Source organism: Coffea arabica, chromosome 2c, assembly GCF_036785885.1.
Source record: "Coffea arabica cultivar ET-39 chromosome 2c, Coffea Arabica ET-39 HiFi, whole genome shotgun sequence".
NCBI classification, from domain to species: domain Eukaryota; kingdom Viridiplantae; phylum Streptophyta; class Magnoliopsida; order Gentianales; family Rubiaceae; genus Coffea; species Coffea arabica.
Genome location: NC_092312.1, coordinates 14950661 through 14976475, shown reverse-complemented (window position 1 = coordinate 14976475; position 25815 = coordinate 14950661). Strand labels below are relative to the sequence as shown.

Here is a 25815-nt window from a genome sequence, read left to right as displayed (position 1 = left end):
TTTCTTGTTCGATGGTTTTTCTGAAAATGTATTTTTTACCTTTTTCTTGCTTATGTGGATTTTTAAGGCCAACTATATGTTTTGTTGGTGTCCATGGTCCTTTTTTTTTTTGTTGGATGTGGCCTTTTATGAGATTTTTCTTTGTTGTAATTGTAACAAGTAAATAATGACTTCTTGTTGGAATTTATTGCTGGTTTGATTTTCCTTCGTCTTTTTTCGCTTTTTTGTTGGAACTTCTTGTATATGGTTTATCGAATGAGCTTTTGTACAGATTTTGTCTTTCTTGTTTGATGGTTTTTCTAAAAATGTATTTTTTACCTTTTTTTTGCTTATGTGGATTTTTAAGGCCAACTATATGTTTTGTTGGTGTCCGTGGTCCCTTTTTTTTTTTTTGTTGGATGTTGCCTTTTATGAGATTTTTCTTCCTTCGAAAGTGGTCTTTGTTTTTTGTATCTGTTTGTTTTCTTATTTCTTTGTATATTTTTTTTGAAAATGTATTTTTTACGTTTTTTTTGCTTATGTGGATTTTTAAGGCCAACTATATGTTTTGTTGGTGTCCGTGGTGCTTTTTTTTTTTTTGTAGTTGGATGTTTCCTTCTATGAGATTTTTCTTCCTTCGAAAGTGGTCTTTGTTTTTTGTATCTGTTTGTTTTCTTATTTTTTTGTCAATGTATATTTTCCTTCGAAAGATGAGGATATACAGGAGGCACAAGAGACGGATTGGTCTAAGAAGGTGGAGGAGATGAGCAAAGGTGAAGAGCAGACACCTGGACCAGAATCAAGGGAGAATGGGAAGGAGATATCTGAAATGGAGCCATCTGCAGCAGGAGAGATGGGGAACAGGATTCAAACTAATGAGTTGGATGATGGAGGAAGTATGAAGACAGCTATGCAGGTGGATGGGGAGGAGCCTGTTCAAGCTAAATGTGTAGGAACAAGGAGAGGGAGGAAGGTGAAACTGTTAAACAAGATAAGTGTAAGAAATAGAACCCCCCTGAGAGAACTGCAGAATTTGGAACATGGATCTGAGCTGAACACCAAGAGGAAACTGCACATTGTGGATGAGGAAATGGTAGAGACGGCAGATGTGGATACAACCACTAAGAGGAATAAAGTGGGGAATGGGGAGACCGTTTTTGGCCGGGACAAGAGGGTGGAAGAGACCAGCCCAGTATGGTCTCTCAACCATTCATGAGGGCTCTGGTGTGGAACTGTCAAGGTGCTGGGAGCCCCTTGACCCAGCCCCTTGACAGTTCCCCATCTGAAGGAGGAAAACAGACTCCTCTCCCCAAATATTATTTTCCTAAGTGAAACAAAAAAATAGGAAAAACTACATGGAAAAAGTTAAAAAAATTCTGGATTTTGAAAATAGCTTTATAGTGGAAGCAATGAACAGAATTGGCGGCATGGCCTTACTGTGGAATAATGAGGTGAATATCTCTGAAGTTCTAGGAACAGCCTTCACTATTGAGGCAAAAGTGGAAGACAAAGAGAACAAGGAAAGTTGGTGGTTTATTGGTATATATGCTAGTTGTGATGGTCAGATAAGAAGGAAACAATGGGAAGTTATAAATAAAAGGAAATCAATCTGGGGAGCAAAATGGATAATCATGGGAGACTTTAACGACATTACTTCAAATGATGAAAAATGGGGTGGAAGGGTAAGAGATAATGGGAGCTTTCAAGACTTCAGGAATTTCATAAATGATAATCAGTTGGTTGATGTGGGTTATGAAGGGAAGCCGTGGACATGGAGCAACAACTGGTATGGGCCTGGAGAGGTAAAAGAAAGATTGGACAGAGGTTTATGCACTTTAGAATGGTCCAAATGTTATGAGGAAGCAAACTGTACTCATATAGAATCCCAGGCTTCTGATCATAGTATGTTATTACTGGAAACTCAGAAGGACAGAAAGCAAAGAAGAAAGAGATTCCAGTTTGACAAGAGGTGGCTCCAACAAAGTGAGGTTGAGGAAGTGGTTAAGAAAGCCTGGGACATTCCATGTGTTGGAACAAGATGGTTCAAGGTAAAAGAGAAAATTAAGAATTGCAGAATTGAGTTACTAAAGTGGAGCAGTAGCAAGAAAGGAAATTCCTCCGAAAAAATTAAATGGTGCAAAAGCCAGATTGAGGAAATCAAGGCATCTAATGGAGATAACAAGAAGCAACAAGTACAGGATATGAAGGGACAATTGAAAAAGGCATATAAGGAGGAAGAAGCTTTTTGGAATCAAAAGTCAAGATTGAGGTGGCTTAAGGAGGGGGATAAAAATACTCAGTTTTTCCATGCAACGGTGAAAGGAAGAAGGAAGAGAAATAGGTTGCAGAAGTTGAGAAAGGAGAGTGGAGAATGGACTACCAATGATGAAGAACTGGGTGGGGAAATAGCCAAATATTATGTGGACTTGTTCAGATCGACAGCAAATGGGCAGCTAGAGGAGATCTTAACGGGGATTCCTATAACTATAACTGAACATATGAACAAGGATTTGACCAAAAAAGTGGATGAAAATGAAATAAAGAATGCATTTTTTTCAATGGATCCTAATAAGGCTCCTGGAAATGATGGCATGTCCCCCCTCTTTTTTCAAAAATTCTGGAGTCTTATTAAAAAGGATTTGGTAAATGCAGTCCAAGGTTTCTTTCATCATGGAGTCATTCTCAAAGCCATAAACCATACGGTTATCTCCTTGATCCCAAAAGTTGATTGTCCTACAGAGATTAACCAGTATAGGCCTATTAGTCTTTGTCAAGTGGTCTATAAAGCATTAGCAAAAATCCTTGTTAACAGACTAAAGCCTTTCCTAAGTAGATGCATCAGCAAAAGTCAATCTGCATTTGTACCAGGTAGGCAAATTCTAGACAATGTCATCCTTTCTCATGAGTTAATGCACTATCTAAAAAACAAAAGGCAAGGTAGTGTAGGCTCTATGGCAGTGAAACTGGACATGTCTAAAGCCTATGACAGAGTGGAATGGAGCTTCTTGAAGGCTATAATGGAAAAAATGGGCTTTTGCTCAACTTGGGTAAACTGGATCATGGCATGCATAAGTACAGTAACCTACTCCTTCAATATTAATGGTGAGCACAAGGAGTTTGTCACCCCCTCAAGAGGTATCAGGCAGGGCGACCCACTTTCCCCTTACCTATTTCTGCTTTGCTCAGAAGGACTTTCAAGTTTGCTGCAGCAAGCTAAGATAGATAAGGAGCTGACAGGTATAAAAATTTGCAGAAGGGCGCCTACAATAACTCATTTGTTCTTTGCAGATGATTCCTTGGTGTTCTGTAAAGCCAACAAACAAGAAGCAGAGAAGCTGAAAAGGATCCTCAAAGTGTATGAAGAAGCAACAGGGCAACTCATTAATATGGATAAGTCCTCAGTCTTATTCAGCAAAAACACCTTGCCAGCTGTGAAGAGTGAAGTATGTCATGCGATGGGATCCATTACACAGGTTGAACAAGGCAAGTATCTTGGGTTGCCAATGGTAATAACAAGATCAAAAGAGCAGGTATTCGGATTCGTAAGGAACTCAATAGATAAGAAACTGAAAGGATGGAGGAATAAGTTGTTAAGCCAAGCAGGGAAGGAAATAATGATTAAAGCTGTGGCAATGGCAATGCCTACCTACACTATGTCCTGCTTCAGACTAACCAACAAGATATGTAAAGAAATCAGTTCGAAAATGGCTGATTACTGGTGGGGTGATGCTGATGGAAAAAAAAAGTTGCACTGGATAAGCTGGAAGAAGTTGACAGCTAAGAGAAGCAATGGAGGAATGGGCTTTAAAGATTTGAAGCTGTTTAACAAGGCTCTATTGGCTAAACAGATCTGGAAACTAATAACACAGCCAAATTTGTTAGTTAGTAGAGTACTGAAGGAGAAGTACTACCCCAAGCAATCACTTTTCAATGGCAAAGTACCGCAAAATGCTTCTTGGATCTGGCAGAGCTTAGCAGGAGTAAGAAAGGAATTGCAAGAAGGAACTAGGAGGAAGATTGGAAATGGGAGAGGTACCAGAATATGGGAAGATAATTGGATCCCAGGAACAGTGGAAGGGAAACCAACTACTACAAGGCCATTGGGGTGTCAACTGACATTAGTGTCTGACTTGATCAGGCACAACAGATGGAATAGAGTCCTGATATTCAAAACGTTTAACTCACAGGATGCGGAGAGAATATTGAGTATACCATTAAGTGTAATAGGATATGAGGACAACTATTTCTGGATGCATTCCCAGGCTGGACAGTACACAGTTCATTCTGGTTATAAAGCTTGGCTGAAGGCAGAGGAAAACAAGTACACAAGAAGGAAGGAGGATGCTGGAACAAGCTTTGAAGGAACTAACTCCAAGATATGGAATTCATTGTGGCAGCAGAAGGTAAGTCAGAAACTAAAGGTTTTCATTTGGAAATGTTTGCATGGGGGTCTCCCAGTTAAGGAGGCAATTTTCACAAGAACAAAGTTAGGGAACCCCATATGTACTGGATGTGGTGAGATGGAGGAAACGATAGAACACATGCTGCTGCAATGTGCTAAAGTGAAGGAGATTTGGAAAATGGCGCCAGTGCAGTGGGATGGGATAGAACATCTATCTGACAACTTCAACAAATGGTGGTCCGCAATCCAGGAAGCTCAAGCAAGTAGAGGTGTGGAGGATCAAGTGAATATTACCATTAACATTCTCTGGCAGATATGGAAATCCAGGAATAATAGAGAGTTTAATAATAAGGAAAAGGTGCCATTCAAGATCATTGAGAAGGCACAGCAGGAGTGGTCTGAATATAATGAAGCTAACAAAGGGGAGAATCCAAGAAGAAGCACTCAGGAAACAACGATACAGCAACGGACTGTCCAGGCTCAACATGAGAGCCACACTGGTATATCATTGAAGATCCATACGCATCAGGACAGAAGGCAAGCAGCAGTGGGGATTGGAATCACAGCCATAGATAACTTGGGACAAATGCAAGCAGCATGGGCACTTAGAGAAGGTCATCCGGGGATACATTACAAGACCAAGCTGTTGCGGTCAGATTAGCACTGCTGAAAGTTGCAGGCCAAGGCTGGAGGAATGTCAAAGTAGAACTTGACAATCGCAAGCTGGTAGAAAATATAACAGCAGCAACGTACAACAACCAGCTGATGGCCACTCTAATTGAGGACATTAGATCCATTGGTACTTTGTTTCAACAGTGCTCTATTCTTTTTGCTAATTCTAGGAAAATAGGAAGTATCAAACTGAGCATTCATGCTCTAAACATCTGGTTAGATGAAGAATGGGTGAATCCCAATTTTAGATGCTAGGCATCAGTGATCCGTAGGATATTTTGTTCCTTTGATTGGACCTTTGTCCAAAATATTGTAAAGTTTACAGTTCTATATATATAAAACAAGCTAACGTTTCGACAAAAAAAAATATATATATTTTCTTTGAATTTATTTTTTATTCTCTGTTTTTTGTAGCTTTCTGTTTTTCTTTTTTTTTCCAGGTTTCTGCTTTGTATTTTCTTATGTGGGGTTGTAAGTCTGGTTTTCTTAGTGTTTTGTTTTCTCAGTGTAAGGCTGCTTTTACCTTCTTTTTTTTTTAGTGGTTTCTGATTGACAATTTGTTTTTCTTTTTTACTTTGGTAGCATATTGTTATCTGTTTTGCTTTGTTATTGTGCTTTTGTAATTTGTAAATTGTTTTTCCTTTTTCCATTTGTTTTTAAATTTTTTTTTATGGTTTGCTTTGTTTGCTCCATTTGCTTCTGGCATGCCTGTGATTGTTTTCTGTTTTTTGGAATTTTAGCTTTGTGGTTGTGTCTTGTTTGGTGCTCTTTTGAAGTTTAGTGTTTTTTTGCTTTTATACAATGTTTATTTGCGGTGGCTTTTATTGTATGTTGCTGTCATCTTTTTGGTATACTCTCTTTCTAATTGGTTTTTATCTTTATTCCTATTTGTTAGATATGTGGTCAGAACATATTGAGGGGATATTACGTGTGCCGGAGGTTGATTCTTGCATGGTTCATTGGATGTGTCAAGTTCAGCTTATTGAGGCATCGCATGTAAAGACAACCTGTGGAAGCGATTTACCGAAAAAGTTTCGCTATTTTGTTTTTTGTGATTTCCAGGTATAAATTTCTGGTAATCTGTTGTTTTACTTTCCTTGATGCTTTCACTGACTGTGCATTTATTTTTTTTAGGGCGTGAAGGTTACTGCACTTGCAATTGATGGTAACATTGACTGTGTTAGCCAGTTACTTGTGCTGTTTAGAAAGTATAGTATATCCAAGGCTCGTGTTTATAAGATCCCTGACTGTGTGCCTATTGGATCTTATCCCTATTATTGGGTTTTGACTGACAAAACTGTGCTTGATGAAGTATTTGAAATAGAGGCTCCAAAACTTCCATGTTATTTTCCGTTGGCCTCTATTTCTTCTTGTCACACTGTTGCTGAGACAGAAAAGTTTATAAGTAATGCATTATTGATTAATCTGTTTTCTATGTAATGGATACGTCTATATCTGCATGTTGTGGTTTTCACTTATCTTTTTTGGAACTTGGCATATGTCATGGGAATTGTTCTCTGTGCCTTTCCTGCCAGGGAGGTTTATTTTGAAGGGGGGCCATCTGTTGCATGGGACTATGTAATTGTTAATTATGAGTAGGTGTCGATTTTATTTTTGTTCTGCTTGTTATTTGTACTGGTTGTATTTGATTTGATAACTTTTGTTTGTTTGGCCCTGTGATTGAAGCATGAAGCCTATTATATTGACACTTTGGAATGAGTTTGAGGCCCTAGAGGGGACTGCTATTCTGGCTAATATTGCAGAGAATCCGGTTGTAATCTGCATCAGGGTTAGAGTGATTGCAGATAGCTGTAAGTTTCTTTAGTTTTTGCTTACCTTTTGCTTTTTGATACATGCAAGTTTTGTTGTTTGAATACAGCAGTAGTTGATCTCTTTGCCTGTACTTTCTCGATGTCTTTTCAGATTTGTCATTGTCCACTCAATCCTCATCTGTTATATTGGTTTCACCAAATGTGCAGCAAGCAAGAAATCTTCAGATGTGGTTTGTTGTTTTTACGTTTTGCAGTTGTTTCCTTTTTTGTTGTGTCCTGTTCTGCTTCTAGGCTTTATTATGTATTGTCTTTGACTGATTACTATACTTTGTTTAGGTTCCAGGCTAAAAGTTCGCAATTGATTCGGATGCTTCATGAACGGAGTTATGCTAACCCATGTGTATTGTTGCCTCCGGTTGCTTCTAATCATATAAGTCCAATCTCATCGATTTCTCAGGCAACTAAATTTGTGAGTGTGCTATTGACTTTTCTGGGACTGTGGCTTTTTATCCCTCTAATCTTATCTGTTTTGTTAGCTAAATCAGTTGATACCTATTTTAAATTTTTATATATGTTGCTGCCTATAGGATATAGGGACTGCTTGGATAAAGGGTAAAGTGTCTCTTAAATATAGGATGGGTAACCTATGGAACTTGGCCTGCCCACATTGTTATCTTCCTAACGATTTTGCTTTGAATTGGGGGATCATGTGCTGTTATTGTGGGCGAGAGATTTATACTTACCCAAGGTATAATGTTTTTATGTTGGTTACTGTAAATTTTTTTATGTGTTGTTTCCATAGATGTCTGATATAGGGAATTATTGTTTTTGCTCTTTCTTTTTGCTGAATTGTTTATAAATTTGTAATGTTAGGGCTTGCGTGACTCTTGTGATCACGGATGAAACTGGATCTTTGAATGCAGTAGCCATGGGGATGAGGCTAAAAAGTTGATTGGTATTAGTGTTCACCGCTTATTTCAAGCGGAGCAAGAGGTACTTCTTTTTCCTTGGCTTATATATGATAGTGGAATATTATATTGTGTGACCAATTATGTGTTATGCCAATGAGTTGTTATTTTCAATTGGCCGACAGAATGTGCACCTCACTGATCGTGTTGCAAGTGAACTCGAGGGAAAAGTCTTGTTGTGCTATGTTAAGCATTCCAACGATGTAATCAGGGCTGTTAAGGGTGCTCCGTATACAATTGTCGATGTCTATGGCGCAGATGAAATTGGAAGCAATATTTGCTGATGTCTTTTAGATGTTTATCTAATTTGCCAGTCTTTGTATTTGGTTGTTTGAACTACAATGTACAAGACATTAGGCTTTATTTTAGGTTGAGTTATGGTGGACGTGTAATGTTGTTGGTTCATGGATTATGTTTCTTTTTGGATCTGTATATATTTGGATATTAATCCAGTGTTAAATGCTCTAGTCATGGTTGTGAACAAAGACTGATTTAGTTAACCTTGTGCCACTGTTGCTGAAGTAATAGACATGTCCATTAGAAAGGGTATACCAAATGTAATATTCTTTAGTGTTATTTTTGTTTTCTTTTTATTTTATAATGGCTTAGAACCATGCTCCCTGACCTATCATTTTCTGGTGCATTTATTCTGAAGAAGAGAAAGTAAAAAATTCAGATTCGGTTGTCATTACTATGATGTTTGAAGCTTTATTTCCTTTCTGTTAAACTGAATACATTTGCCTTCGTAGTCTTAGAAATTATGTCCAATTTTGCAGACTCGTTACTACCAAGGGGTGTCTTCCATGGTCTTTGTCCTCTGAGTTGTGAATCATACATAGCATTATAAAAGCAATGAAACTAGATAAGTAGTTGTGTTATGCCATTAACTTCTAGAAAGAAAATGATTTTCGAAGTACTAATTTTCAGGAAAGTTCAGAGGTGGACCACAGGAATAGTTACTTAGGGGGGAGGTCCATTAAAACTTTATTGTATTATTTCATGGAAATTTACTGGCTTTGGAGGCATATGAAAGAAGTCTAGATAGGCAATATAAAACTATGAATTTTTTCTTTAAGAGACAGTTGAAAAGAGGCGCTGAATGAGAGAATATATAAGGTTTTTTTAAGTTGTTTATGATCATATACAAACAAAATTTATTTGTATCTGATTCAAAAGAAATAGCTCACCTGGTACCATTCTTGCGCAAATAATGGACATGTCCTTTTATAGACAAAGTGGAGCTGATTCTACAAGTGGTCCAGGCTAAAAAAGTGAATTTGTTGCCTGGCCTGTACTATTGTCTATCCTAATCAGGTACTCTATCACTTGTAATTACCCTTTAGTGGTATGCTCCTTGCTGCAGATTGTTAAGTTCCACTATGCCTTTTCGTATTGTCGTGGCCTAGCAATGATCCTTTTGTACCTTTTTCAATAGGTACAGATACAGACTTGATTTTTGTGCTGAGTGGCTACTGAATCTTTTTGTTTGTTTCTGATTTTTTTCAGATTCAATTGGTATATTCTGAGAAATATTACGAGGCTACAACGACTCTTTATAGTTGCCTTATGTGTATATATATATATATACACTAGAATTCCACAGCTTCAGGCCTCTCCTTTTTTTTTTTTTGTTCTTGAGACAACCTCATTCTCTGCAGAATATTGGTATGTTTCTGTTTGAAGTTTTTGTTCTTTCGATCATAATATTTTGTTGTTGCTACCTATATAGTTTACCACATGCTACTGAAATAAATATATAGTTTACGCTTTGTTCTTGTCTGTTTGGCACCTTTGTTAGATAATTGTAAGATCTCCTATACTGAAAGTAAAGAGCTCTATCATAGAAGCATTGAACTAGAGGAGTTTTACCTTCTGATTAGCTTATGTGGCTAAGTTAATCATCGTAATATAGTAGTCATGGCTTTCCTTTTTTTTTTAGTTGCTGCATTATGAGTGTTATAAAAGCTGTTCAGTTGCTTGTAGTTAATCTGCCATTTGCTTACTGTTCTTTTTCTATTTTTTTTATACCTTTTTCCACTGATGATATTCGAAATAATGTCCTGACTGTTGTTGCTTAGGAGTCAATATATTTTCGGAAAACAAATAGCAAAACTGTTGTTTGTGGATACTTTTTTTTTAAGACAGAATTAATTATCAATAAAATTATTTCTTGATAATTATATGGAATTTGGAATCTCATGTGGTTTCTTATTGTTTGTGGATATTTTTTTTAAGCCAGAATTAATTATCAATAAAATTATTCCTTGATAATTATCTGAAATTTGGAATCTCATGTGGTTTCTTACTTTTGTTAAGGTAGGCATGGGACTTTTGTTCTAGCTTATTTTCTCCTCATCAGAGTGATTTTAGGGGTCCTGCTAAGGATTGATTTTAAGTGTTTCGCTGATCTTTAACACTCTTTGGAAGACTGTCAGGTATTATTCTTCTGTAATTTTTTTCCTTACTGTCATTTAACCACCAACTGTTACATTATTCATGCATTTGTATAATTTACATTATTCCTGGCTGTTTATCTTAGTTTAGCTATTATATGCCCTTTTAATTTAGTGTGTGAAAAGCTAGAGTTATTTTTCTTCCTGGGATTATAATGTCCTGAAGTATGAGCATTATTCTACTATGTCGAAAGGAAAAATTAATGAATTATTGAGGCATAAATGAGACACATATGCTAGGACGAGAATTGGTTCTGTAGGAGCAATGTTATTGATGCATTAATGAAATATATATGCTTTCTAGCTGTTTTCCTTCAGGCTAATTGTTTCCTAATCTCTTAAACAACCTGTGTAGTGCTAGACTGTATTGCTTTGATGGACCATAATGCTATTAAACGTAGACGTTATTCTAATATGCTGGAAGAAAAAAAGGATGAATTGTTGAGGCGTAGACGAGAGGCATACGCTCGAAAGAAAGCTACTACTGTCCAATCTACTGAGACCTTTAGATGTTCTTCTATAGCAGAAGAAAAGAGAAATAAGTCAGTGTTGTCTGCTGCAAAAAAAAACAAAGAAAGTTGCATCTAATGTTCCTTCACATTCTGGTTGCAAAGTACGAATTTCTAAGAATAATCAGAAACCTTGTGGTTCTGCCTCTGGATTATCTCCATCAGCATTAGCTCCTAATAGTTTAATTGCTGATTCATCTGGTTGTGTGGAACAATCAGCTATCAGTAATAGCGAATTAGCTGATATGTTTGATAGTATGACACAACACCTCGAGGCATCGTCAAGCGCCTTACCTTCGCCTGTTCTTTCGGCTGATCATCATCCTGTACCTGCAGGTATACTCCTCTGGAAAAAAATAATGCTTTTAGAGAAATAATTGCCTGTCTATTCTTTTACATTTTTTTTTGTGAAACTTATAGACAATTTTTTCCCTCCTTCTTGTATCAGTTCACAATCAGTCCCTTATAGAGGAAGGAACATGTATAATCAATGTTGGATCATCTTGTTCCTCCAAGGATGGCAGTAAGAAACAAGTTCTTGTTAATGCTATTAAACGTAGACGTTATTCTAATATGCCAAAAGAAAAAAAGGATGAATTGTTGAGGCGTAGACGAGAGGAACACGCTTGAAAAAAGCAACTTCTGTCCAATCTACTGAGACCTCTAGATGTTTTTCTATAGCAGAAGAAAACAAAAATAAGACAGGGTTGTCTGGTGAAAAAAAAATGAAAGTTGCATCTGATGTTCCTTCACGTTCTGGTTGCAAAGTTTGAAATTCTAAGAATAATCAGAAAGCTTGTGGTTCTGCTTCTGGATTATCTCCATTAGCATTAGCTCCCAATAGTTTAATTGCTGATTCATCTGGTTGCTTGGAACGATCAACTATCAGTAATAGTGAATTAGCTGATCTGTTTGATAGTATGTCACAACGCCTCGAGGCATCGTCAAGCACCTTGTCTTCACCTGTTCTTTCAACTGATCATCATCCTATACCTGAAGGTATACTCCTCTGAAAAAAAATAATGCTTTTAAAGAAATAATTGTCTATCTATTTTTTTCCACCTTTTTTTTATAAAACTTATAGAAAATGTTTTTTGTACTTCTTGTATCAGTTCACAATCATTCCCTTGTAGAGGAAGGAACATGTATAATCAATGTTGAATCATCTTGTTTCTCCAAGGATGGCTGTAAACAACAAATTCTTGTTAATACTCAGCTTCAGAATACAGGTTGGTTTTAATTAATGTTACAAATTTGTTCTAGCTTAAAATGCTAATGGCTTGCATTACCTGTTTTGTTTTTACCTTTTTTTTTGTTTAGAGGGATTAATAGTTATCTATTTACTCAGGAAAAAGAAAAAGCGCTAGAAAGGGCAGCTACCCTCGTCTGAACAACATTCTGACTGAATCATCGATACTGCCTGATGCACTCAACTGTGAACACTGTGGTGCTAAGCGATTCCATTTAGAGCCACCGAGTTTTTGCTGTTCTGGAGGCGAGGTTTCTGTTGTTATCCCTGTTATGCCTTATGAACTTTTTCGGCTCTATTCTGGTACAGACGAGGAATGCATTAACTTTCGGAAGAATGTTCGTACTTATAACAACAATCTTGCATTTACATCGTTTGGTGCAAAATATGATAAGAATTTGACCAAAAATAGCCAGGGAGTTTACACTTTTCGGGTACAGGGGCAGGTCTATCATCTCTTGAATAGTTTAATGGTCACCCTCCTATTGGTATTCAGTTGTATTTCTATGATCAAAAGGAGGAGGTCTCAAAGAGACTTGGTATTTCTCCTAGGTTGCGTGAGAGTACTCTTAAACTTTTGATGGGTATTCTTGACAAGAATCCTTACACTAGGTTCTTTAAGAGTTTAAGAAACCTTCCTAATCTAGACGATCATAACATATTTCTTAATTCGAATCCCGGGTTGGATCAGCGTCTGTATAACATGCCAACCTCTTCAGAAGTTGCTGCTATTTGGACTGAGACAGATAATGAAAGCCTTGACAAGAGTGCACATACACAAGTGTATACTCATTCAAATTCAAGTCATAGGATTCAACATTATTTTGCTGGCTATGATTCACTGCAATATCCACTGTTGTTCCCTCGAGATGAATCTGGCTGGCACTATGGCATTCCAAGAAACACCATTCCTCATAAAAGAAAAAGGAAGGAATCTGATGATGATGCTCTTCCTGATGTTTCTCAAATTAGAAGTGTTGCAGGTCTTATTGACATGGAAAATGAAGGTATCATTGCTTCTGGTTTTATATTCATCCTGTTTTATTCTGTGTTGAATTGCCAGATGTTTTATGTTTAGGTGGTAAAGAGACCTTTTAGGGAAAAAAATGATATTAATTGGTCTATACAGATATTAGAGTCTAGATGAAAGCCTATTCAGTAAAGATGTAAAAAACAGCAAGTATTTAGCTTTACTGCAGCCAAAATATCTGTTATAGCAATTGTTTTTCCTTGAAACTCATAAACATCTTAGGAGGCTGATTAGTATATGGTTTCTGATCTTAAGTGTTTAGTTCTTTTATAGCATCTACTAAGGAATAATGCTTGTTCTTTTTTATAGCAAGGCAAATTCGTTCCCCCCATGTATGAAAGCAAAATAAATGCAATGCTTTAATACTGTAAATCCTCCACAACTACTTATATTTGCCCCTAATTCATTCTTTCAGACACTTTAGGTAAAATATAATTTATCCTGCCACAAAAAAAATCAGGTTTATATGCAGTGAAATCTTTAACATACATGGTCTTTGACTTCTGTCACTTCCCATAACTGTCATCCATTTCAAATACCTGAAACAATCTTTAACTTGGAAGATAGAAGCCAATTGTCAGTTTTATTCTTGATGATACCTATATATTTTGCAAACTCCAAAACCAAATTAAGGTGGTCTACTTTTTATTTTAGTATGACACAATCAAGTAAATTGATTCACTAGCAAAAGCACATTTTAGAAGGCAATGCAGAATAATATTATAAATCAGTTGAAAGAAGGAGAATTTTGGAATTGTTTAACAAGACAATGATAGAGTGCACAGAAAAATGGATGGGGAATCAAAATTCAGAAATCAAGAATCCAAGACGTAGTATGAGATCTAAATTCAAAAATCAAGGATTCTTGTTGTTCTATAATATACGTCTCATGTCAATTTTTTATGTTAGTGTCATTCCTATAATATAGCCTCTTGCTTGCTGTTATTCATATAACAATGTTATGTTATTGTTTCTTAGTTGCTTGCTAATGTCTATATATATATATATATATCAGAGAGCAAACAATGAGATCCAACATGTTAATATTCTTGGAAAGCTATCTTCTTCTCAATAGCATAATAACTATCACTTGAGATCTATCAACATAGTCTATGGATGCTTAACTGTTTTGCTGTCATTATTTCAATATATAAATTAGTCTTTAATTTTCTAATTGTTTAGTTTTTCTTTTTTTTCCCCTCTATAGTTGCTGAGGAAGGGAAAAACAAACAAGAAACTATATCTACTAGAGAATACTATTGCTATAAATTACAGATTAGAGATGACGATAGATCAATGATCTTGCACACGAGGCGATTATTGCAGCAATTTGCAGTTGATATTTATGTTAAGATTGAGATTTCTAGGCTTGAATACCATAGGAAAAAACAAACGGAAATAAGAACTGAAATTCTTAAAGGTGCAGTGGATAGCATCTCTACTGGGCAGGCTGAAGGTAGTAAGATTGGTCGTCGGGTTTATCTTCTGTCTTCTTTTATTGGTGGTCCAAGGGACATGAGACGAAGGTATATAGATGCTATGTCTTTGGTCCAGAGATATGGTAAATCTGATCTATTTATTACCATTACTTGTAATAGGATGTGGAAAGAAATACAAGAAAATTTAAAATATGGAGAAAAAGCTCAAGACAGGCCAGATTTGGTCACACGGGTGTTTAGAGCAAAGTTGGAATTGCTAAAAGCTGAGATTACAAAAAAAAAAATTTGGTGAGGTCGCTGCTTGTGTATATGTGATTGAGTTTCAGAAGAGAGGTCTTCCTCATGCTCATATATTAGTTATTTTAAAACCAGAATATAAACCACTCAATCTTGAGGCTTATGACATGATAGTCTCTGCTGAAATACCCGATCCAGTTACACAGCGACATTTGTATTTTTTAGTTATGAAACACATGATTCATGGTCCTTGTGGATCATTAAAAAAAGATAATGTATGCATGAAAGATGGTATGTGTAAGAATCACTATCCAAAGGATTTCAATGACTACACTACTTATGTAGAGGATGGATATCCTCACTATAGAAGAAAGATGAACGGTCGGTCTGTTAAAGTGAGGAATCATTTGTTGGATAATAGATGGGTGGTGCCATACAATCCGTACTTGCTTGCTTTATTTGATTGCCATTTGAATGTTGAGATCTGCTCAACTGTCAAGTTAGTCAAATATCTCTACAAATATGTTTATAAGGGTCATGATCGTGTCAGCTTTCATATCCATTCAGAGAACAGCCATGAAGATGTTGATGAGATTTTAGACTTTCAGTCTGGTGGTTGGGTTGTTGCTGCAGAGGCTTTTTGGCGCATTTTTCGCTTTAAATTGAGTGAGATGACGCCAAGTGTTTATGCATTACAGGTTCATTTACCTGGAGAGCAAATGATTTCTTTCCATAACAAAACTAATCTTGCTGATTTAGTGAATGATGTCGACTTCTCAAAAACAATGTTGACTGAGTACTTTTATGTGAACCGAACAAATAAAGAAGTTCAGAATCTAAAGTTCTTGTACAAGCAGTTTCCTAAGTTTTTTGTCTGGAAACCAGCTAAAAAACGTTGGTCTCGAAGAAAGCAGCGAAGAGTCATTGGAAGATTAGTATCAGTTAGTCCTACAGAGGGAGAAAGATATTATTTGAAACTGCTTTTAACTCACGTTCGTGCACCTACTTCCTTTGATGATTTGTTAACTGTTAATGGAGTTCATATGAGTTCCTACAGATCAGCTGCTTTTGAGATGGGATTACTTCAATCTGATACATATATTGAAGATACTCTTGATGAAGTTGCTACTTTTCAGATGCCTTCTTCATTTAGAAGCTTATTTGCTACAATCCTAACTTTCTGTTCTCCATCAAATCCAAAAGGCCTGTGGGAAAAGTATGAAAGTGAACTGTCAAGAGATTTTCAAAGGAATAGATCATTAACTGGTAACAATTCTGATTGCATCAGAATGCTTGCTCTTGAGGAGATCAATAAGTTACTAGAACAAATAGGTAAGAAAGTAGATGATTTTCACTTGGTCTTTCATCATCTTCGAACTACAGCGGATCAACAGATTACAAAGGAAATTGAGGCAGAGAGAAACATTCAGTTTTCAGCAGAGGATCTGCTCTTGCCTTCAAGGCTAAATATGGGACAGAAATTTGCTTATGATACAATTATGAAACAGATTTTTTCGACAGAGGGAAAAAGTTTTTTCATTGACGGGTCTGGTGGGACCGGAAAAACATTTCTTTATCGTTCAATTCTAGCCACATTGCGCTCCCAAGGTTATATAGCCATTGCTGTGGCGTCGTCTGGTGTTGCAGCCTCTATTCTTCCTGGAGGAAGAACAGCGCATTCACGCTTTAAAATCCCACTTGATATGTCTGAAGTTAGACCATGCCAAATTAGCAAGCAAGGCTCTACTGCTAAATTGATTGTCCAGTCTAAACTCATTCTGTGGGATGAAGCCTCAATGGTTAGACGAGAAACGATTGAAGCATTCGATATGCTTCTTAAAGATATTATGGAATGCAGTGATCCTTTTGGAGGCAAAGTAGTAATTTTTGGAGGAGATTTTCGGCAAACCTTGCCTGTCATTCAGAATGCAACAAGAGATGTTTTAGTACAAGCAAGCTTCGTTAATTCGCCTTTGTGGAGCACTTTACAAAAAATTACTTTAACAGAGAATATGAGAGCTGTTATGGATCCTCCATTTTCTGAATTCTTGCTCCAAATTGGAGAAGGTCGTCAACCAGAAGATGAAGATGGGAAGATATCTTTATGTAAAGATATGGTGATTCATTATGATGGCAAAGATACTGCTCTTACCAGGTAAACATATTTAACATACACATTTTTATCACATTTGCTATATATATAACAAATTACTTTACATATTTTTGCCACATTTTTATACTAACTATGTACTTTAATAATCAGGTTAATACAAACTGTATTCAGTGACCTAAACGTGTATTCCTTGGATCCATATCAAATGATCAATCATTGTATTCTATCGGCAACAAATAGTGCTGTTGATGATGTTAATCAGACTATCATTGATAGGTTTCCTGGAGAAGCGCATGTTTATACAAGTACTGACAGGACTCTTAACGAAAAGGATCAAGGTAACTATGAAGACTTGCTTAATTCTCTCAACCCAAAGGGATTGCCTCCTCATAAGTTGATTTTGAAGAAAAACTGTCCGCTAATTCTTGTGAGGAACTTGAACCCAACAGAAGGTCTTTGTAATGGTACCAGACTAATATGCAAGGAACTGCGACAGAATACCATTTGTGCTGAAATAGCAGTAGGGCAGCACCGTGGGAAACAAGTTTTCTTGCCAAAAATTCCTCTTCAGTCCTCTGACAGCGAAAAAAATGGAATCCCTTTCAAGAGAAATCAATTTCCTGTCAAATTATGTTTTGCAATGACAATTAACAAGGCTTAGGGACAGACTCTGGATTATGTTGGAATATACTTGCGCGAGCCCGTTTTCTCTCACGGGCAGTTATATGTTGCCCTTTCTGAGGCAAAAACTTCAGCTGCGGTCAAAGTGTTGATAATGCCAGCAACTTTTCATGAAGTGGTTACTGAGTTCAGAACTAGAAATATTGTCTTTCATGAAGTTCTTGAATTATCTAAGCAGTAGTTTTTGTTCAGTTATGTAGTATCCATATTACTGGTTTAATAGCTATTTTATGCTTCATATTTCTCTGTTGTTCTTTGCCGAATCTTTTTTATCAGTTTGATATTTCATGAATTATCTAAGCAGTAGTTCTTATTCAATTATGTAATATGCATATTAATACTTTATTAGGTATTTAATACCTCATATTTCTCTATTGTTCTTTGCTGAATCCTGTTTATCAGTCTGATCTTTTTATTTTTGCTTTTTGAAAGAATGGTTAATTTGCTATGCATTGATGATGTCAAGCCAAGAATGAAGGGATGGTCAGCCCATGTAACTGTTGAGGAAAAGATTCATGTGGCTATCTCCAAGCATTCTTCCACCAGATATCAAAAAGTTGTGCTTGCTGATTCAAAGGTATGAACATATTGTATAGCAAGCTATTTTTTCTGATTTCTTTTTAGTTCAATAGAGCTATAAATTCAAATAGATCTGTTAATGTAATGTCAGGGATCAAGAGTTGAGGGAATAATGTTCAATAGTGCTGTGGAAAAGATGGGACCAAAATTTCATGTTTTCAAAAAGTATCTTATATCAAATGCTGATGTTAGAGAAATTGAGGAAAAGTATCAGACTAATGGTCTTACAATTCAATGGGTGATAAGCACACGAACTGTTGTTGAAGAATTAGATGAACAAGGATGTGATGTTTTACCGTCTCAATACTGCAAGCTTTAAAGACTTGCCCCTTTATGCTGATTCGAAATCTCATGCTGTTGGTGAGCATCATTGATAGGTTGTAATTTATCCATTTATTTTATTATTAATTCCTCCTATTACCTGACTTGATGCGGACTTATTTGCTGGATTCTACTCACTTTTAGTATTTGACGTTTATTTCAGGGAGTAGAATATAAATATGATAACAGGTGCCAAATTGACAGAAAAAGAATTCAGATGATTAAGCTTGTTCCAGGGGTATTTTTGGAAAAGAAGATGTCATGCCCACTTTGGTAATTTCCGCAAAGAAATGACGAACGAAGGGCTTCTTCCTGGAGAGGTGCGCCGCAATTAAGAAAAGGGGAGAAAAAGAGGAGCTTGTTTTTTGGGGGATCTTCGGCTGTAGCTTAGCTTGGGAGGGTTGACTTTTCTTTGAACTTTTGCTCTTGACTTGTCTTACGCATGGCAGCAGAGGGCCATTCTGAGTTCTTGGACTCTTCTCTTGACTTAGACTTTTCTTGTTAGTTTTCTTTTGGCTAGTCTCCACGCATGTCAGGAGCAAGGAACGGGAGCCTGATTTCTTTGACTTTTCTTTCTTGCACTTTGTAAATGACTTTGCTCTACGAATGCTAGGAACAATTAACAAGCTTCAATTGCCACCTGCGCTTTTCATTTGCTTTCCAATTGTTCGACGAATTGCAACTTCCCGAAACGCAGGCAATGGCCGCTGCTCTCTCTACAATTTCCCGCGAGCTTAGTTCATCCAATATGAGCTAATCCTCTCGTTCTAGTCAAGAAACGACGGATGCTTTGGGTCACCTGAAAATTGTGAGATCGATTTAATTTAATCTTTTCCTTTTATTTATTGGTATTCGTGTATTCCCTGATTACTATGCCTATGGTTATTTAATTAGTTGATTGTCTTGGATCCAGATAATTAGTTGATTTGGTAATCTATTGTCAATTGGGGTATTAAATCCGTAATTGTTTAATTACCTCAAAATAGTGACAACTGGCACTATTAGATTCGTGTCAGGGGGATACGCGGGCTAATCTAAAATAACCCTGATAGTGTGTTATTTGGTTAGAATAGGGCTCCTCTAATACGTAAGGCAATTGGGGAATTAAATTCTACGGGCGTACCTAGGATTATTTCTCAATTAGAGCAGTGATTAACGGGCGTACCTTGATCACCGACACAGTAAGGAGGGGTTGGCTGCCATCGTTTGTTTGGTAGTTATAACCTATTTATTGATAAATAATTGGGATTGTTTTGCATCAATGATCAATTAGGTGAACCATTGCTGAAGTTATTTCTTGGCTAGATCTTTAGTTAATATTTCCTTGATTGTAGTGGATTGCCATTTGACTTTTAATTGCCTACTTTATTTTATTTTTGATTGCTTCCTTGTTTTAATTGATTTAGGCCTTTAATTATTGTTATCCTGAGTTCAGTAAATTGTGGTTTAATTTCTAGTTAGTTGTTTATTTTTATTTTCTCATTTGAATTTAGTTAATTATCGTCGTTCCTACAAAATCACCCTCTGTGTTACTTTGGATTTCTTAAGAAACAAATATACCCAGTCTCTGTGGATACGACCCTACTTGCCCTGTCTACAAATTCATAATTATTTGTGAAAAGGAATAACCATCCCATTCGGGTATATCGGATCAAGCAAACTCTTCGGGAACAGGGTGAATCAAGTAACCCATTGCACACCTAGAGTCCCTGCTCCAGTACTTAGAATTGGGTTTTGGTCATTTTAACTGGCAATTAGGTTTAATTTTATTATTGCACAGGCTGACGACCTGTCAATTTTTGGCGCCGCTGCCGGGGACTGGCGTTATTATTTGTTTCTTTTTAAATTCAATTTTTGTCCTAATTTTCTGGTTCTCTTCTAGTGTATGCCTCGATCTTCTCGCACAGGTGATTTGATTTTTGACCCTGAGGTAGAGAAGACCGCGCGTAGAATGAGAAAGGAAACCAGACAGCTCAGAGAAGAGCACTCCAGTGCTACATCTCAAAAACCCGAGTCAGAAGTTGAACCAACAGATTCGTTTGGTAACACTTCGAGTGACTCTGACCAGGAGGAGGGCACCATGACTAATGCACAAACATTAAGGGAGTTGGCTGCTCCTGACTTAACTCAGCAGCCGTTATGCATTACTTTTCCCGCTTTAAATGACAACATTCCATTTGAACTAAAATCTGGTCTGATTCAGCTTTTACCCTCTTTTCATGGTTTACCAGGTGAAGAGCCGTATAAGCATCTGCAGGAGTTTGATGTCGTGTGCAATAGTATGAAACCCCCGGGAATCACAGAAGAGCAGATAAAAATGAGGGCATTCCCCTTCTCCTTGAAAGATTCTGCGAAAGACTGGCTGTACTACCTGTCACCAGGTAGCATCACCACGTGGGGCCAATTGAAGAAAAAATTTTTGGATAAATATTTTCCTGCGTCCAGGGCTGCAAGTCTAAGGAAAGAAATTTGTGGGATCAAGCAGCATCCAGGGGAGTCACTTTACGAATATTGGGAACGGTATAAGAACTTGTTGCGCAGGTGCCCCCAACACCAAATAAGTGAGCAGTTGATCATACAATATTTTTATGAGGGGCTCCTTTTTAGAGACAGGAGCATCATTGATGCTGCAAGTGGAGGGGCACTGGTGAACAAAACCCCTCAGGAAGCACGGGAGTTAATAGAGGGGATGGCAGAGAATTCACAGCAATTCAGTTCAAGAGAGGATGTCCCAATACGTAGGGTGAATAAAGTAGAGACATCCTCTATGCAGCAGCAGCTAAATGAGTTGACTGCGTTTGTTAGGCAACAGGCTGTGAGAAATGCATCACAAGCCAGGGTATGCGGGATTTGCACTGGTATAGGTCACTCTGCAGACATGTGCCCAATGATTCAGGAAGAAACTGCAGAACAGGTGAACATGGCTGATCACGCGCCCGCGCCAAAGAAGCAGTACGACCCTTACTCAAGCACTTACAACCCCGGGTGGAGAGATCATCCCAACCTCAGTTATGGAGGGAATAGGCAACCCAACTTCACGCCGAACAGGCAGTCTAACTTTGTGCCAAATAAGCCACCAGGGTACCAGTAGCAATACCAACCCCGACCACCTCCGTCCCCTCAATCTGGTTCATCTACGGAGGAGATGCTGAAACAAGTGATGACAACCATGGCGCAAAATCAGCAAAGGACGGAGGCAGCTATTATGCAAAATCAGCAAAGAACGGACTCCGAAATGCAGGATATAAGGAATCAGATAAGTCAAATGGCCACCAGAATGAACCGTTTGGAGTCCCAGATCCAAGGGAAGCTGCCATCTCAACCGGAGTTGAATCCGAAGAACGTGAGCGCAATGACCCTAAGGAGTGGGAAAGAAATTCAGGGGCCTGAACCTGTGATTTCTAAGGACAAGGATAAAGAGAAGATAAAAAAGGAGCTTGAAAGGGAGGACAGCAATGGTGCAGATCCAAAGGTACTTCCTGACCCAATAATTACAGTTAAAACTAACCCGCCTCCTTTTCCTAGCAGGTTGGAAAAATCGAAGAAACAGGATAAGGAGAAGGAGATCTTGGAGGTTTTTCGCAAGGTTGAGATAAATATCCCCCTCTTAGACGCCATCAAACAAGTACCAAAATATGCCAAGTTCCTGAGGGACTTGTGTGTCAACCGAAGGCGATTGAGGGGGGATGAAAGGATTATTGTTGGGGAAAATGTGTCCGCGGTCCTGCAGAGAAAGCTTCCCCCGAAGTGCGGGGATCCAGGTATGTTTACTATTCCCTGTAGGATAGGTAATACTGTGATCAGAAGGGCCATGTTGGATCTGGGAGCATCAATTAATGTCATGCCTAAATCTATCTATGCTTCTCTAAAATTAGGTCCATTGAAAGAAACTGGAATAATTATTCAATTAGCTGACCGAACTAATGCATATCCTGATGGGTTGGTTGAAGATGTGTTGGTAAAAGTTAATGATTTGGTGTTTCCAGCTGACTTTTATGTACTTGATATGGATGATGATCACTCCCCTGATCTCTCACCTTTGTTATTGGGTAGACCTTTTATGAGCACAGCACAGACGAAAATTGATGTTAATAAGGGTACCTTGTCCATGGAGTTTGATGGGGAAATTGTGCATTTTAATATTTTTGATACTGTGAAGTACCCCTCGAACTCCAACTTTAGCTCAGTTTTTTCTGTGAGTGCTATTGACCCTATAGTGCAGGAAGTGTTTGAAACTGATGGCAGGGATGAGCTGGAGGTGGCTTTAACCAAGCACCTCGAGTTGGAGACAACTCCTTAGGTGGAGTGGAGTGAGGATTTAAAATGCACAATCGGTGCATTACACTCGTTGCAGACCACCACGAAAAGGTATGAAGTCTTACCTATTTTTACTCCCGAGCCTCACCAGAGGGTATTGCCATCTGTGGTGCAGGCACCTGTACTGGACTTGAAACCTCTACCAGAACACCTGAAATATGCATATCTAGGTGATAATGAGACACTTCCGGTGATTATCTCATCGGCACTGTCAAAAATCCAGGAGGAGAAACTGATCCGGGTCCTTAGAGAGCATAAAGAGGCGATAGGTTGGACAATTGCAGACATTAAGGGGATCAGCCCGGCCATCTGTATGCATCGGATTAGGCTAGAAGACGATGTCAAACCTGTTAGGCAGGCTCAAAGAAGGCTCAATCCCCTCATGATGGAAGTTGTAAAGAAAGAGATTCTAAAATTGCTAGATGTGGGGATCATCTTTGCAATATCTGATAGCTCTTGGGTGAGTCCGGTCCAGGTAATCCCAAAGAAGGCAGGAGTAACGGTAGAAGCCAACCAAACGGGTGAGCTCGTGCCAGTGCGCAAACCCACGGGATGGAGGCAGTGTATAGACTACCGTAGGCTAAACGCCGTCACTAAAAAGGACCATTTCCCTCTCCCTTTCATTGACCAAATGGTTGAACGTTTAGCTGGTAGAGCTTATTATTGCTTTTTGGATGGATTTTCAGGATACTTTCAGATAGCAATTGCCCCAGAGGATCAAGAGAAGACAACCTTCACGTGCCCGTTCGGGACCTTTGCTTATAGACGAATGCCATTTGGGTTGTGCAATGCACCTGCAACATTCCAGAGGTGTATGGTAAGTATTTTTTCTGAATACGTGGAGAAAATTATTGAAGTTTTTATGGATGATTTCAGTGTGTATGGTGATAGTTTTGATACATGTCTAGATAACCTGAAATTGATCCTGATAAGGTGTATAGAGACTAATCTTGTGCTTAATTGGGAAAAATGTCATTTTATGGTTGAGTATGGGATAGTCCTGGGTCATATTGTGTCATCTAAGGGCATAGAAGTTGACAAGGCTAAAGTAGACATTATTTCTGCATTACCTTATCCCGCGAGTGTGCGAGAGGTGCGTTCTTTTCTTGGACATGCAAGTTTTTATCGAAGGTTCATCAAGGATTTTTCAAAAATTGGAGCCCCATTGTTCCAGCTCCTACAAAAGGATGCGACATTCGACTTCAATGACAAATGTGAGAAGGCTTTCGACAAGTTGAAAGAATTGTTGACTTCACCCCCAATTATCCAGCCCCCTGACTGGAGTCTGCCATTTGAGATTATGTGCGATGCCAGTGATCATGCCGTAGGGGCTGTATTGGGGCAAAGAGTAGGGAAGGCAGCTCACGTCATCTATTATGCATCCCAAGCATTGAATGGAGCCCAGTTGAATTACTCCACCACTGAGAAGGAGCTTCTTGCAGTTATTTTTGCTTTAGAAAAATTCAGATCATATTTGCTAGGTGCTAAATTAATTGTATTTTCTGACCATGTAGCATTAAGGTACCTAATGACCAAGAAAGATGCAAAGCCGAGGCTCATCAGGTGGATATTGCTCCTACAGGAATTTGACCTGGAGATAAGAGACAAAAAAGGTTCAGAAAATCTAGTAGCAGACCATTTAAGTCGCATACCAATTGGGGAGGATAATGAGCCGTTGAGGGATGCATTCCCTGAAGAGCATTTATTTTCCTTAAATTCTCAATTGCCTTGGTATGCTGATTTGGTCAATTATCTAGTAACGGGTGATTTTCCTGCAGGTTGGCCAAAATCGAAGAAGGATAAATTGAAGAGTGACGCCAAATATTTCATCTGGGACGACCCGTACCTATGGAAGGGATGTGCCGACCAAATAATGAGGAGATGTGTAAGTGAAGTGGAGTTTCAATCAATTTTAGTTTTTTGTCATACTTTTGCCTGTGGAGGTCATTTTGGACCTAAGAGAACTGCTCATAAGGTTTTAGAAAGTGGATTTTATTAGCCTTCATTGTTTAAGGATGCCTATGTGTTTTGCAAGTCATGTGATCGCTGTCAAAGGGTAGGTAATATAGCCCGTAGAGATCAAATGCCCCAAGTCCCGTTGATTTTTGTTGAAATTTTTGATGTATGGGGTATAGATTTCATGGGGCCTTTTCCTACTTCATTTGGTTTTTTATATATTTTGCTGGCAGTTGATTATGTGTCTAAATGGGTGGAGGCTAAGGCCACTCGAACTAATGACTCGAAAGTAGTTGCAGATTTTATCAGGTCTAATATTTTTGTGCGATTTGGAATGCCTAGACCCATTGTCAGCGATAGGGGAACGCACTTTTGCAACAAAACCATAGCTGCGTTGTTTCGCAAGTATGGTGTACTCCACAGGGTCTCAACGTCATACCACCCTCAGACCAACGGTCAAGCGGAGGTGTCGAATCGGGAGATTAAGTCCATTTTAGAGAAAATGGTGCGCCCTGATAGGAAAGATTGGAGCCAAAGGTTGGAGGACGCACTCTGGGCCTATCGGACGGCGTACAAGACTCCTATAGGGATGTCACCGTACATGTTGGTATTTGAGAAGCCGTGTCACCTTCCAGTGGAGTTCGAACACAAGGCTTTTTGGGCGATAAAACAATGTAATATGAATCTAGAAGAGGCCGGTGTTCAACGGAAGCTGGATTTGCAAGAATTGGAGGAGATCCGGAACGAAACATACGAAAACGCCTTGATTTATAAGGAGAAAAGCCGGGCATTTCATGACCAACAAATTTCAAGAAAAACATTTGAAGTTGGTCAGAAGGTCCTCCTGTACCAATCCAGGCTCAAGTTATTCCCAGGTAAGCTACGTTCCCGTTGGATTGGACCTTTTATTGTTACTCACGTTTTCCCATATGGTGCAGTTGAAATCCGAAGTGCTAAGACAGACAACAAGTTTGTAGTGAATGGACACCGTCTCAAATATTATTACGAAGGATTTTCAGGAAGAGAGGTGGAGACAATAAGGCTAGACGCACCACCGTGTCCTAATCATTGACAGTTTACCATGTCTAGCCAAAGACATTAAAGAAAGGCGCTCATTGGGAGGCAACCCAATTGTTCC

General features: G+C 38.2%; 3 protein-coding genes across 4 annotated transcripts; all 3 read left to right on the top strand.

The window, feature by feature from the left end:
- The first annotated feature begins 1388 nt into the window (after positions 1-1388).
- On the top strand, positions 1389-5042 carry LOC140035516 (uncharacterized). Its single transcript, XM_072076773.1, has one exon. It carries the CDS (start codon positions 1389-1391, stop codon positions 5040-5042), a length of 3654 nt encoding a protein of 1217 aa, XP_071932874.1.
- Positions 5043-5943: 901 nt separating this feature from the next.
- On the top strand, positions 5944-7963 carry LOC113723973 (replication protein A 70 kDa DNA-binding subunit B-like). 2 transcript variants are annotated; one of them, XR_011839756.1, is made up of 6 exons: positions 5944-6115; positions 6188-6864; positions 6977-7294; positions 7413-7573; positions 7699-7818; positions 7919-7963. XR_011839756.1 is itself a non-coding variant. In XM_072077227.1 (6 exons), exons 1-3 carry the CDS (start codon positions 6557-6559, stop codon positions 7114-7116), a joined length of 357 nt encoding a protein of 118 aa, XP_071933328.1. In that variant the 5' UTR covers positions 5944-6556; the 3' UTR covers positions 7117-7294; positions 7413-7573; positions 7699-7818; positions 7919-7963. The 2 variants fall into 2 exon arrangements, 1 of the variants encoding a protein (XP_071933328.1); XM_072077227.1 differs by having other exon boundaries at positions 5944-6648; positions 6740-6864.
- A 2658-nt stretch (positions 7964-10621) lies between these two features.
- On the top strand, positions 10622-18402 carry LOC113723972 (uncharacterized). The gene is made up of 12 exons (XM_027246929.1): positions 10622-10757; positions 10861-11091; positions 11584-11754; positions 11868-11984; positions 12104-12450; positions 12501-13011; positions 14242-14595; positions 14846-16865; positions 16974-17367; positions 17485-17681; positions 17937-18081; positions 18175-18402. Exons 1-12 carry the CDS (start codon positions 10622-10624, stop codon positions 18400-18402), a joined length of 4851 nt encoding a protein of 1616 aa, XP_027102730.1.
- Positions 18403-25815: the final 7413 nt, after the last annotated feature.